Source organism: Zonotrichia leucophrys, chromosome 2, assembly GCF_028769735.1.
Source record: "Zonotrichia leucophrys gambelii isolate GWCS_2022_RI chromosome 2, RI_Zleu_2.0, whole genome shotgun sequence".
NCBI lineage: Eukaryota > Metazoa > Chordata > Aves > Passeriformes > Passerellidae > Zonotrichia > Zonotrichia leucophrys.
Genome location: NC_088171.1, coordinates 80,870,296 through 80,882,605, shown reverse-complemented (window position 1 = coordinate 80,882,605; position 12,310 = coordinate 80,870,296). Strand labels below are relative to the sequence as shown.

At 38.2% G+C, this 12,310-nt stretch overlaps 1 protein-coding gene across 4 annotated transcripts in view; it reads right to left on the bottom strand.

The window, feature by feature from the left end:
• Positions 1–12,310, bottom strand: part of CTNND2 (catenin delta 2) — a 641,466-nt gene that overhangs the window by 134,474 nt on the left and 494,682 nt on the right. For all 4 annotated transcript variants that reach the window (XM_064705500.1, XM_064705503.1, XM_064705501.1 and 1 more), the window contains one exon: positions 6,714–6,927. In XM_064705500.1, the coding sequence (XP_064561570.1) occupies positions 6,714–6,927 (214 nt within the window). The remainder of the gene's footprint in view (positions 1–6,713; positions 6,928–12,310) is intronic.

Here is a 12,310-nt window from a genome sequence, read left to right as displayed (position 1 = left end):
ATACTGAAGAAACTACAATATGTAATTCCTTATTGAGCCACTGGCTTCGATCCAGAGTAAACAGATAGGAATTTTCATTACACAAATAATCTTGTTAATGTTGAAAACAACTTTTATTTAAAACACCTAATTAGAAGTAAATTACTTCATAAGCTTTAATCAACTTTTAAAATTGATTGTGGTAGGATATTGTACTTGCAATTACATCCATTTAACGAAGGAGTAGGAAAGGTTTATTAGAGCTAATGCCCTTTAAATCTCCATTTTGAATAAAAATCGTTTAAAACATACAAGCAAACTTTAGTGCCCAGGCAAGTAGATTTGTAATTTGTTAATCTTATCCTAAATCTGTTGGTGGAAAAATAATTCAAGTCTGTAAGGCACCTGCCTCTGCTTGGCAGAGTTCCTCAAAACACTTGTTTGAAGTTACCAAAGAGAATTCGCTTATGTTCAGGGCAGACACTAAGTAAGAAATGAATGAACATATTTTCCTGCTAAAATCAAAATCATCACTTCTAAAAGCAGTGCTCTGTGCTAGCAGTTATCTAACTCCATGCTTAACCTTTCTAATTTCTCTGACTTGACAGGACACAGACACTGGAGGTGGAGGAGCTGCACCTTAAGAGGCACTTGTGTACTTTCTGCATTTATCCCACATCTACATTTTCCTTTGCTACATAAAGTTATGGGCCCCAAAGGATATTTGGCAGTCTTATTCTCTTAGCTAAGCATATATTGGACCAGAGCTATGTCAACCTTGTAGCAGCAGTCTTAGAACATTATGCCACCATAACAATTTAAACACACATATATGGCTTTCCAGGTCATCTGTTTGAAAAGCTTGTGATAGGCAGGAAATGTATCTGAACCTAAATCACCTATCTTTATAATCTGCTTTTCAGTTTGTGTAATGCTGAAATCGTCTCTTTGGTTACAACCAACAGCAAGCCACTTTGTACATTTATCTTCCTACTTATCTTTTTACATTACATATCAAGAGCTGCTAATTAATTAGGCCTTTCTCTGGTCAGGCTTCCTTACACTTGCAATGCTCCATTTCAAAACTTGAATACAGCTAAGAAATGGGATACTTTATACGAGCAATACTGGAGCAATACCTAATATAAACCTGCAAAGGAAAAGGGATATAATAGAGATTTAAGGAATTACATCAAGGTGAAATACTGTAAGAATACAGAACTCACAGAAGAGTTTGGTGGTTTTGGTTGGTTTTTTTTTTTACTTAAGGCTGTGGGAAAGTCATCTCAGAATGGGATAAAAGAGCCTTTATTCATTTTCAAATCAAATTTGCAGAGAGCAATAAGATTACAAATAGGTGCCAGCTCCAAATGAATGTTTATATCACAATAAAATTTAACATCTGTGTTTACACACTCCAGTAACTCAGGTATGTCAAGGGCACGTTTGCAGAAAACTATTAAATTATTAAATTGAACTGCTTCAAGATCCTAAGTACTATATATAGTACTATATATACATATATATATAGTATATATGTATACTAAGTACCTTACAAAGTCCAATTAGAAAATAACATTACAAATAGAAAACAATTGCAGCCGTGTGATTATGACTTTGGGAACCCCCAACAGAAGAACTGCCATTCTACTAGGAAGTTAAATATTCTAAATAATTGCCTAGAATTACTTTAAAAAAAATGAAATCCAATTAAATCTTCCACTGAAGTGAGCTAAAAGGTCCATTTAAATAGAATACTCCCTTAACCATGCTTTTCATATCACTGCAGGCTCACTACCTTACAACTACACAGGTTAGCAAAGGCAGATGCAGGGCTCAAAGGGGCCTTCTGGAGTGACTTGACCAATCTGCCAATAATTTATGCACATGCTAAGAAGCAGCATGCAATCAAAAGGAGCTTTCACCTGCAGTACTTAACTCTCACCAGACAGATCTAAGGTGAACAACATGTAATTGCTTTCAGTGACACTGAGAGTTGATCCATAAGGTTATAAGCCCCTCCTTATAAACACACAGCAGCTACTAAAACTGAAACAGGACCATGCAATAATATTGCATAACATGGGGTGAAAACAGGGGACCAACCAGGCCAAAACCCAAATTGACCACAGCTGAAATTAAAGACAGCACTAATGAATACTGCAATCCAAAGTCTGGGAAGTAAATGAAATCTTTTCCTGTCCAGCTTGACTGTGGGCTAAGGACACTTGGAGAACTAATACTTCTTTGAAAGAAATATTTTGTATGCAGTATCTTGTAACATTTTGCAGGAATGGAATATAAGCCATTTAATTCAGTGAATAAAAATGCGAATGAAGTACACTGAGTCAATATCTAGCTATCTATATTTAGCATATATGTATAGTGTTAGTTTCTGCTTTTTAAGTTTTTTAATGTGCTAATTTTTATAATTTATATATTTTTAGTAGACAACAGTTAAATCTCTGACACTTTATTGTCAACCAAAATAAGCAGGAGACTGGCTGCTAACACAGGAAAAAACCAGTTTCTCCTGACATTTATAGCTGCAGCTCTTTATCATCATGTACTTTCTAAAAGTGGATTATCCACTTCTACCTTTCAATCAGAAATGGTATTTACAGATTTTAAGCAGGTGATGCAGTCATACACGGGCCCTCTTTAAAAGGAGTTTCTTAAATCCAATTGTTCATAGGCAGAAACTGTCATTCTAGCTGCGAAGGATCTTGTTTGTCAAAACTGAGAAGAATAACAGTTTAAACTATTTTATCTCAGACAGAGATCAACCGAGTCAACCAATCAAGCAGATGGAAGAAGGAGCGAGCATAAGTTGAATCACAGAATCACAGAAGAGCCTGAGTTGGAAAGGATCTAGCAACAGCTGCTTGACCTCACCTTCTGCACAAGGCATCCATGGGATTCCTCTGTTATCCTTGCTAAAATGTCAGATTTTTCCATGTATTTTTTTCCCTGACAGTAAAACAAATAGAAAAAATTACAAAATAGAATTTTGTGGAAGGGTTCATAATTAGCTTCTTAAAGGCAAGAGAATCAGAAATCAGTTACTCATTGTCATTATTACCAAGTGAAAACATTTCTTTCTACCATCTGCAGGATCTGTGCTAATTTTGTACTGTGCTCCTATTTATATTTATTAGAAAAGTGTTAACATTTAATTATTTTAAAATAGAAGGCTTTTATTTTTTCCCATTACCAGGTGCTACTGTGGAAACTGGCACCACAGTGCTGGGGTAAAAAGATGGCTAAATTAAGTGTGGTGCATTCAGCTTAACATATATTTCTTTTTATTTACAGACTTACATTGTGATTCAGGTTCTCCTTGTGTCTCTGGAAACTACCAGAGGCTGTAGGCCATGCCAACATCTCTATTTCTATCAGAGTATTTCACTTTTGCACAAATGTTCATGGGTATACCTAATTTTATCCATGTTCTTCTAGTAAAAACCTGTAACTGTGGAAGTGTTTCTGTATGAATAATCTTTCCACATCTCAGGAAATATTTCCTGGGCATTAACATCATTTAATTTAATAACAGCCAGGCAGCACACTTCCCTCAGAGCTTCTTCATGGGAGCCTGCACTGAAACCATTTCCTTGACATGAGACAGCCTTGAAACTCTAACACTTTGCTATAAGTTTAAGTTTATGAAGTCCAAAAATTTGAGCATGGTAAGGTTTTCCAGTATTAGCCCATGACCTCTGCTGCTGAGGAGGACAGAGACAAGATAAAGGAAAAAGTAAAAAACCTCTGTTTTGGAGAGATTATGGCAGAAAGAAATCTCTGGAAAAGAGGACAAGCCACAAATGGTGCTGAAGGCAATCCTGACAATCAAGGAGCTACTGAGCTAGAAAGCTGGTCTGCAGGTTTAAATACCCTTCCAAAACCAGGCTTGAGATTGCCAGAAATTGAAGTTATAATCTACTTAGAGAAGAGCAACAAGAAGGAAGAGAATGTGCATGTTTGAGGAAGAAACTAATATCAGAACTTTGGCTCTGCTGGGCAAGTGCTTCACGGTACTTGGGGCAGGCAATGAATGCTTCACTACTGCCAGACAAATTGAGCTGCTAAAAATCCTCTCCAGGCCATATTTCTTCCCTTGCAGCCGGGTGCCTACTCAGAGTGATTCACACCTTCATCTTGCCAGATTTCTGGACAGGTCATTTACACTTGATAGGCTCAGTTCCCCATCTGTAGGACCGAGATAATGATACTTCCCCACCAAAGAGAAGTGCTCTGCAGACTAATGTGGATGACTATTTTAGGGACAGCCATGTCAGAGCCTGTATGAATTCCTAAGGCATGAACTTCATATCCTCCCTAAAAGTAACGAACAAGAGCAGACTTTATACAGGCAGGATGCACAATGAACATGAGATGGAAAGGCTCAAGGTATTATGTTTACTTCCAAAACAGACATTTGTTATTTTTTCTCTGCATCTCCTCCAGGCTGTGGAGCCCCTACTGAAATAATTAGCTTCCTGCCACCTCAGCTCAGGAAGGCTGATGGAAAGCATGAGGAACTTTTTTATTTTTCCTTAAGCCTGCCACCAAATCAAATCTTTTCATTACCAAGGGAGCTGCTGCAGGAGCTACCTTTCATTCCCCAGAAAGGACAGAAAGAAGGAATTCAGCTGTCACACCACAAAACTTCACCAAAATTAAAAGGAAAGGATAACTGAATCAGATGCACAACTTTAGCCTGTTTCCTAAGAGATGCAAGATGAGAGCTGCAGCTATGAGCCTTGCTTTGGAAGGAGGCTTTGCAGAGCACTACCACAAACACATCTGCATTTTGAAAGCCAGGGCCAGTAATCTGCATTCTGAAAGGCACAAAACATCTGCCTTTCAGAAAACATGGCACTGTGTGCCAGGGCAAGCAGTGGCCTTCTGGGATGTCATGGCTATTAAAAACAAACAGAAAACTCCAATACAAAAATAGGTTCAGGAATAAAATCTTGAAATACCACTGACTTTGATTCCATTCCTCAGGGTCACCATCTTGGTCTTTTCCCCTTTTGTACACATCCAGCACTCCTGATGCTCACCATCCCTGGGAGCTGCATCTACCTGTACACAGGCAGGTTACTGCCCACCACTAATGCTCAGTGCCTACTCCTCTTGATAATAACACTTTGAGGGCATACCAGAAAAGAACTGTCCTTTCTTTCAGTGGGAATTTGGGAATATTTAACAGCATACTGTGCAATAGAACCAAGAACCAATGTAAACTGTAGCCCAGTATATATTTTTTAAATGACCTAATGACATTGTGTGTTCCATCCACAGATGGCGTGGGAAGTGCCACGGTGACTGCTGAGGTGTATTAGCAGTTTGCCACTTACTACTCAGAATAAATAGGCAGAATGTTCCCTGGAGCCAGGATACTGACAACATAACCAAGAGACAAACAAGTATGCTGAATATGAAGCAGTGGTTACACTTTATTAGATCTGTCAGTAATTCTGTCACTCCACAGGAGGCACAATTTGAGCTCATGTAACCTGTATCTCTGCCCCATTAATCCTGACTAACAAGTAGGAGGTGATAACTGTTGCAACTAAGAAACAAAATTAAATATAAAAAATCTACATTTAATAAACACCATGCAGATTATTCAAACACCCTCAAGGAAGAAACCTGGACCCAAGCAAAGAAAGAAAATCTTATCAACTGTATCCTAAATGAGGCCTGATGTACAAGTCTAAGTAATTTCTGCACAAACATAGATGATAACATGTACTCTGATAATTTGTGACAGAAATGACAAATTTTCTTACATATTTTAGCAGGAAAGTCATAATGAAAATACAATTGAAAACTGGAAACAGGATAATAAATATATTTTTGATTTATAGTGTTAAATAATCACCAAATAGAATGAAATCACAAAGTGAAAAATAAAAAAAAATCCTCTATCTCACTTTTTTTTGCATATTAGATACACTAGCTTAAGGGCAAGGTGAAAAAAAAACTCCAAACATTTCATATCAGTCCTGTTTGACAGCATTCCTGTATTCCTGAACACCAGCACCTCTCCCCTCTCCCTTGAATTTCAGAAAGGAAAAAATCCACACAGTCTTAAAAAGACCAGATCCTCCTACATCAAGAAAAGAAATAAACTACCACTACCTGCATGCTCTGTGTGCAACACATCACATAGCATGCTACCAAATATCAGACAAAAGGCTTCAGAAGGTGATGTCCACACCTCTCCAACACAGTTTTCCACTTTCTGGTAAGAACTCCAAGAAAGGCAGAAAATCCCTGAACAAATCCTCCCTCTCACAACATCACTACATAGGATATAAAAGCAATGACTACATAGGATATAAAAGCAATGAGTAACAGTTTCTAAGTCAATTCAGTAAAATATGGCTCTTGCCTGGCGAGCCCTACACCAGACAGGAGGGAGAGCAGAGGATTCCCACCAGAACATATCCATGTGTGGAGCACATCTCCCACAAGATCACTCACAGATAACCAAGAACAAAGTGAACCAGCAATGACAGGCATAAACCATACCTACATCTGCAAACTACATGATATTGAAAGCCATTCGTACATTACATAAATACAAAGGGCTTGAGAGCTTTTTGTTATGGTAAACAAGATGGTCATGAAATGGTTACTGATGGTCCAAGTGGCATGTGGCACAGAACTGTGCTTGCAAGAATGACAGAGAGTTTGAACAAAAAATATTGAAAAATTCAAACCTGTGACCAGTTCTCTGATTTCCAAATCCGTAGTCTTGCGGAGTAACCGTACTAATGCTGGGATACCACCACAGTTTTTCAGAGCTATTTTGTTGTCATCATTTGCCTTCCCATATACCAAGTTTCTCAAAGCTCCACAGGCACTACGGTGGACTTCTGTCATCCGATGGTCCAATAGGTCCACCAGTAATTGTATTCCGCCTTGTCTTCTTATCTGAAACGGGCCAAAGTGATCAAATCACACAGTTAGGCAATGAACACCAGTACCAACAAATGCTGTCCAATGTAATGAAGCTGTGTTTTATGCAGGCTGCAGGGCAGTAAAGGTGTGCTGGTAATACCACAGAGCTGCTACATTTCACTGCCTTGATTCCTAGTATTATTCTTTCAGTGGCAACAAAACTGTACACTGACAAACCAGAACTTCTGTAAAAGCAGCCAAAATTAGTCAAGTGTTGCCTCATCAAGGTTTCTCACAGTTCGTCAAGGTTTGCCTTGGAAAGAGTTTCTTCTGTGCTAGAGAAACATCATCTCCTTCAGAGTGTAACACATCACAAGCTAGAGAAAAAACCACAAGGCTACAGCAAACAAAATAAAGCACTTAACATCATACAGTTTTTAGACATCCTGCCTTTACATTTTTTTATTACTGGGAATGGGAACAACTACTGTAGTCTCAGTAAGGACATTATATCAACTAAACTGGGATGAGCAATGATGAAATGAAAAGGAGGAACCACCAGAAACATAAGGATATGAAATAAATTGTGGTAAGCTGGTTCTAACAATATTGAGGGAGACCCTTAAGTGATGCAGGAACAGAAGTCTTATGTGTCCTCAAGGTGCCTACAAAATAAATTTCTAATATGATATTTCATATAAAAATAATTCTAAAAAAAACATATCTAAAATATATTTGAGACAAATTATCAAGAAGGTCAGGAATACTAAGTACAATTTATTATGAAACCATTTCAAACAAATACTTTATTGTTCTGTGGCACTATTTGTTCCTCAAAGAGTAATGATTTTTGGATGTAATTTTAAGAAACCACACAGGTTCGTAACTAACATCTGAAGAGTGCAATGCTTTAGCTTCAAGCAAATTACACAGACAACTCTGAAAAGGCCAAGAAATTTCCCCGTATGTGTCGTTGGCTAAGGCCCAAAACAAGCCAGGCATTTCAGCTGGCCATTTTACATTTAGGACAACAAAAAATAATTTGAAATATTTGTGAAGCAGTGTTTGCATGGCCCTGTGTTCTTGGGGCTCTGCTGGGGGAAGTCTTGGAAGAAGGAACAGTTAAAGTGCAATAAAATCTATTAGGAATTCAAGCTTAAAAGTAATGTCTATACACTTACCACGCAGCTTTGGTCTAAATGCCAAAGTGATAGTGTTTAAACATAAACTAGGATATTTTTCCTTAAACAGGCATTATATCAGTACTAATGTGCAACTTTCTGAGCAATATACAGGTCATCTCAAAGACTGCAGCAGCTGGCACTACATGATGCATGAAGAGATATGAATGGACATTGGTAAAATATATCAATTTCAGGCAGGAAAATTCACCAATCTTTTTGAGACTTTGCTTCTGCTGCTTAGAGAAACCATGACCTCTTCCAGTTTAGAAATGAGAAAAGCAGGTCAAAGAGAAAAGGTGCTGCAAATTATATCACTAGTCAAATATTTTCCATGTGAACAAGGATGACTTGCAATTAAATAATTAGCTCATTTCTGAGCCAGAAAAAAATTGACCAAGTTAATCTGGGAGAGACGCGGGGTGAATCTTGCTTGTTTTGTTTTGTTTGCTTGGCTTCACAATCCATTACCATTTAACCTTCATATAAAAATACATTTGCTTCCCCTACTAACCAGATTTTAAAAACCAAGCATGCTACATGAAGAGCCACCTACATGACAAAACGGATGACATTTACTAAAAAGACTAGGAACAAAAATTTATACATCAGTTCTACAAAAGGTGAATCAACCACAGAGCTTCACACTTCAACCTTGGAAAAGAAACAAGATCTGATAGAAGAAAGAATACAGTTAAAAAATATATGAGTTGCCTGGTGTGATGAGTAATATCAGGAACGACAGAATGAAAACATGCCTGCTGATCTTTGTGAATTATATTTTTAAACCACAATATGGTGAATGAATATTTTAATTGCTTTGCTGCTAAAAAAAAAGGAGTAAGAAATGTGAAAAAGTATTAATTTGTAGAAAAAATCATTCTGTGTGCTACAATTCAGCTAAAGACTCAGAGGGCTCTGTCCCCATTCAGAAGGACTCTGTGCCTATGCTGTTTTTCCCACTCTTTCCCTTGCACACAATCAAGTGGCATCTCATGCTCCCCAGCAGTTTATCCTGTGGATGCTCTCAGGTGATAGGCTTTGCTACCTTCTGCTCATTTCTAAAGGGAAATGTGTGGTTCTGCTACACTGAGACTATTCCTGAGCTGCACCTTCCCTTTCCAGTTATGGCAGCTGAGAGCACACTAGTGTTCCGCTCATGCAGCTCCTCCTCTCCCAGGAACCTGAAGTCAGCAGCAGACTAAAGTGATTCAAAGATAGCTTCTTAAAAGCAAAGGCATTAAATATTAATCTAAAATGCATTTCTGTCAGAAAAGAACAGTAATACAACAGAAATGAAACAGTTGTTACATAACGCTTTACATAACTTGACAAAATTTCTTGAATTTTACTGAAGAAAGAACCTATTCTTACCTAGGAAATAGAAGATTTATTTTACAAACTTTCCTTGAATTTCCAAGCTCAGGTATTTGGCAGAGTAACTGTGTCATGCAAGGAGAGATGGAGCTGATTGTTCACAACTAGGAGCCCAGTTTCTGATGCTATTCTTTATCTGGACTCCACTCTTGCTTTGGCTGTTTTGTTTTTTTTACAACAGGACTTTATTCACCCCATCTTCATGCTTCTATCAAATATCTATATAGATGTTTAGAACTATACTCTACAGCAGTTTAAGTAAGCCTGACAAATTGTGAGATTGTGATGGATGTTAGCAGGATCTATTTAAATGTATTGAAATAGAGGCAACACACAAAGGAAATGAAATTATTTGTTCAAGTCCTTTAGGGAGCTAAGAGCCATAGCCAGGAGGACAATTCTGACCTAGTCTCCTGGGGCAGATCTCAGCTAAGTTAGTCACAGATCCAGTGAATGCAGCAGTGCTACTGCCAAATGTCTATGCCAAAAATGCCTGGATGGATGGATGGATAAGCAGCAATTTGCACCAATGGGGCATCAAATCCCAAATCCCAATTTGATACTTCTGTCTCTTTCCTAACTTAAGATGAAGAAAACATTTCTTAATACAATATTTACTGACATATCAGTGGCTACTGCCTTGTTACATCTAGGAGGAAAAGGAAATAGAATATGTCAGAGTCTGCTTGACCAATAAAAACAAACAGTGGAGTACCAACTTGTCAGGAGATACAGAGGACCAACTCTATTCTCACACAGACCAGCCCCAAGGTAGCCATTTCTGTTCCCAAAAGAATGACCTTCAACTCCCCAGCAACTGAGTATGCTCAGTTGCACCTACCCATGTCTCAAATGCATTGTCCCCTTTTTACACCATCTTTTCTCAAAAATAAGAAAGAGGATCAGAGGAGAAGGACTAACAGTATTAACAAGGTTGGGTGAATCTGTGCTGTGTTCTTTCTCATGACTCTCTTAATCCATGGATACCAGTAATTTCTGAAAGTTATTTTCCTTCCTTTTTCTCACTGAAAATATTTTGTGGATGTCTTAGGAAGACACTGTTAGAGAGCTGTTAAATACAGAGCTGTGATTAGGAATCTATGCCAATCAAAGTGAAAACTAAAAGAACAGAGATTACATAAATTTTGGGAAAAACCCTATTTCCATGGAAGAATGCATCTTCCTTCTTTCATCTGAGGAATCGTGTTTTCTTTAACCAGGATATTTTCAAACTTTCCTTTAAAGATGGCTCTTTGCCATTAATGTCACTGTCTACTTGCTGGCCACAAGCACTTGACCAGGCTCATTGATGCCAAAACACAAGCAGACAGGACAGGAATAGGTGCCAGACTCTCCAGTACACAGATTGACAAAAGTGCACTCATGTCAGCTTGATGACAGAATCTTTCCCTCTGGCATAATATGAAGTTTTTTTACATTACATCTGAGAACGTGTATTCGCATCCACACTATGAAAATAAAACTTAGATTCAAGAAGGGGTTCAAGCTGCTACTGGAGGCAGTGAAGATGTCAATTCTGTTCTTAGTAAGGACAGCTTCTATACCCCTTGCCAAGAGCCTATGAGAAATTAATTTATCTGTTTCAAGGTTTATCTTTGACTCAGTGGTGTTCATCCCAAGAGTGGACTGTTAGACACTCAATCTACCAGGAGTTACACATGACCATATGACATATGACATGAGCATATGTGAGGATAAAAACAAGTCAATAAGACACCAACAATATGTCTGAAACTATATCTATATACATGTATATATATATATATATCTGTATGCTTGATTACTGTAAGATTTTAGTATATGAATTCTTGATAGCCTGCTTTCCCAATTCAATACAACAGATTGTCTGAATGTGTGGAAGGAAATTAAATGCAGGATGTGAAAGGGTATGTAGATACTTGGAATGTGGAGGCATTCCTCACCTGTTTTGTGAGGACATCTACTCAGTGGCTGTCCAGTGTATAAACAGAGATGAGATGGGAAGAGTAATAAACCACACGGATGTACACAAACCCTGCAGAGCAAGGGACAATGCCAAACACCAGGTCTGGGAGGCCACTGCTCAATGGGCTGCTGAAGGAACCACTCCAAGGCTTGGGGAGGTTCAGCCGGAGCTCTGTTAATTGGTAAAGTGGGGACACAGGGAGGAATGAATGGAAAGGTCCTATGGTAAAGAGCATGCTGATGGGATTGTGGCAGCGTGCCAGACTCACAGCATGTTTATCAGAAGGGCAAAGACAGGAAAAGGGAGTCATTCCAAATGCATGGGGGAGGAACAACATGAGGAAATAGAAAAAGGGTATGATGAAAGGGACTGGTCATCTGTAAATAAGTTGTGCTTCATCATGCGTGTCTGGTCACACTCCTCATTTGATCACTGCACCTTGTTTTACCTTCTTATTAATCCTAATTGCTAACAATGGCATAACACTAGTGAACCTTTAGGTGGATTAGCTGAGGAGAACAGATGTGGGAAAGAGCTATCAGAGACATCTGGTTCTCAAGGATAGATACTAGTGAGACCAGGGTGAACAAAATGTAGGTGAGTGACCTCTCTTCATATCAAGCTATGAGAAATCTGGCCCTGGAACCTGGCTATTGCAACAGCAGAAGCAAACTTAAAGCAAATAGATATTATCTGTTTTGACTCTCACTAAGGTTTTGAACCCAATTTTGAAATATATTCTTTGAAATCTGTGGAGTGAAAATTATTCAATTCCTCCCAGCAGCAAAAAAAAAAAAGTAAAATCCTTTCTTTCAATCCCTACATAATGGAAAATGCCTCTTGCAATTGGAATCCCATGGAATGCTACAAAAATTAGAGCTAGAGATACAAA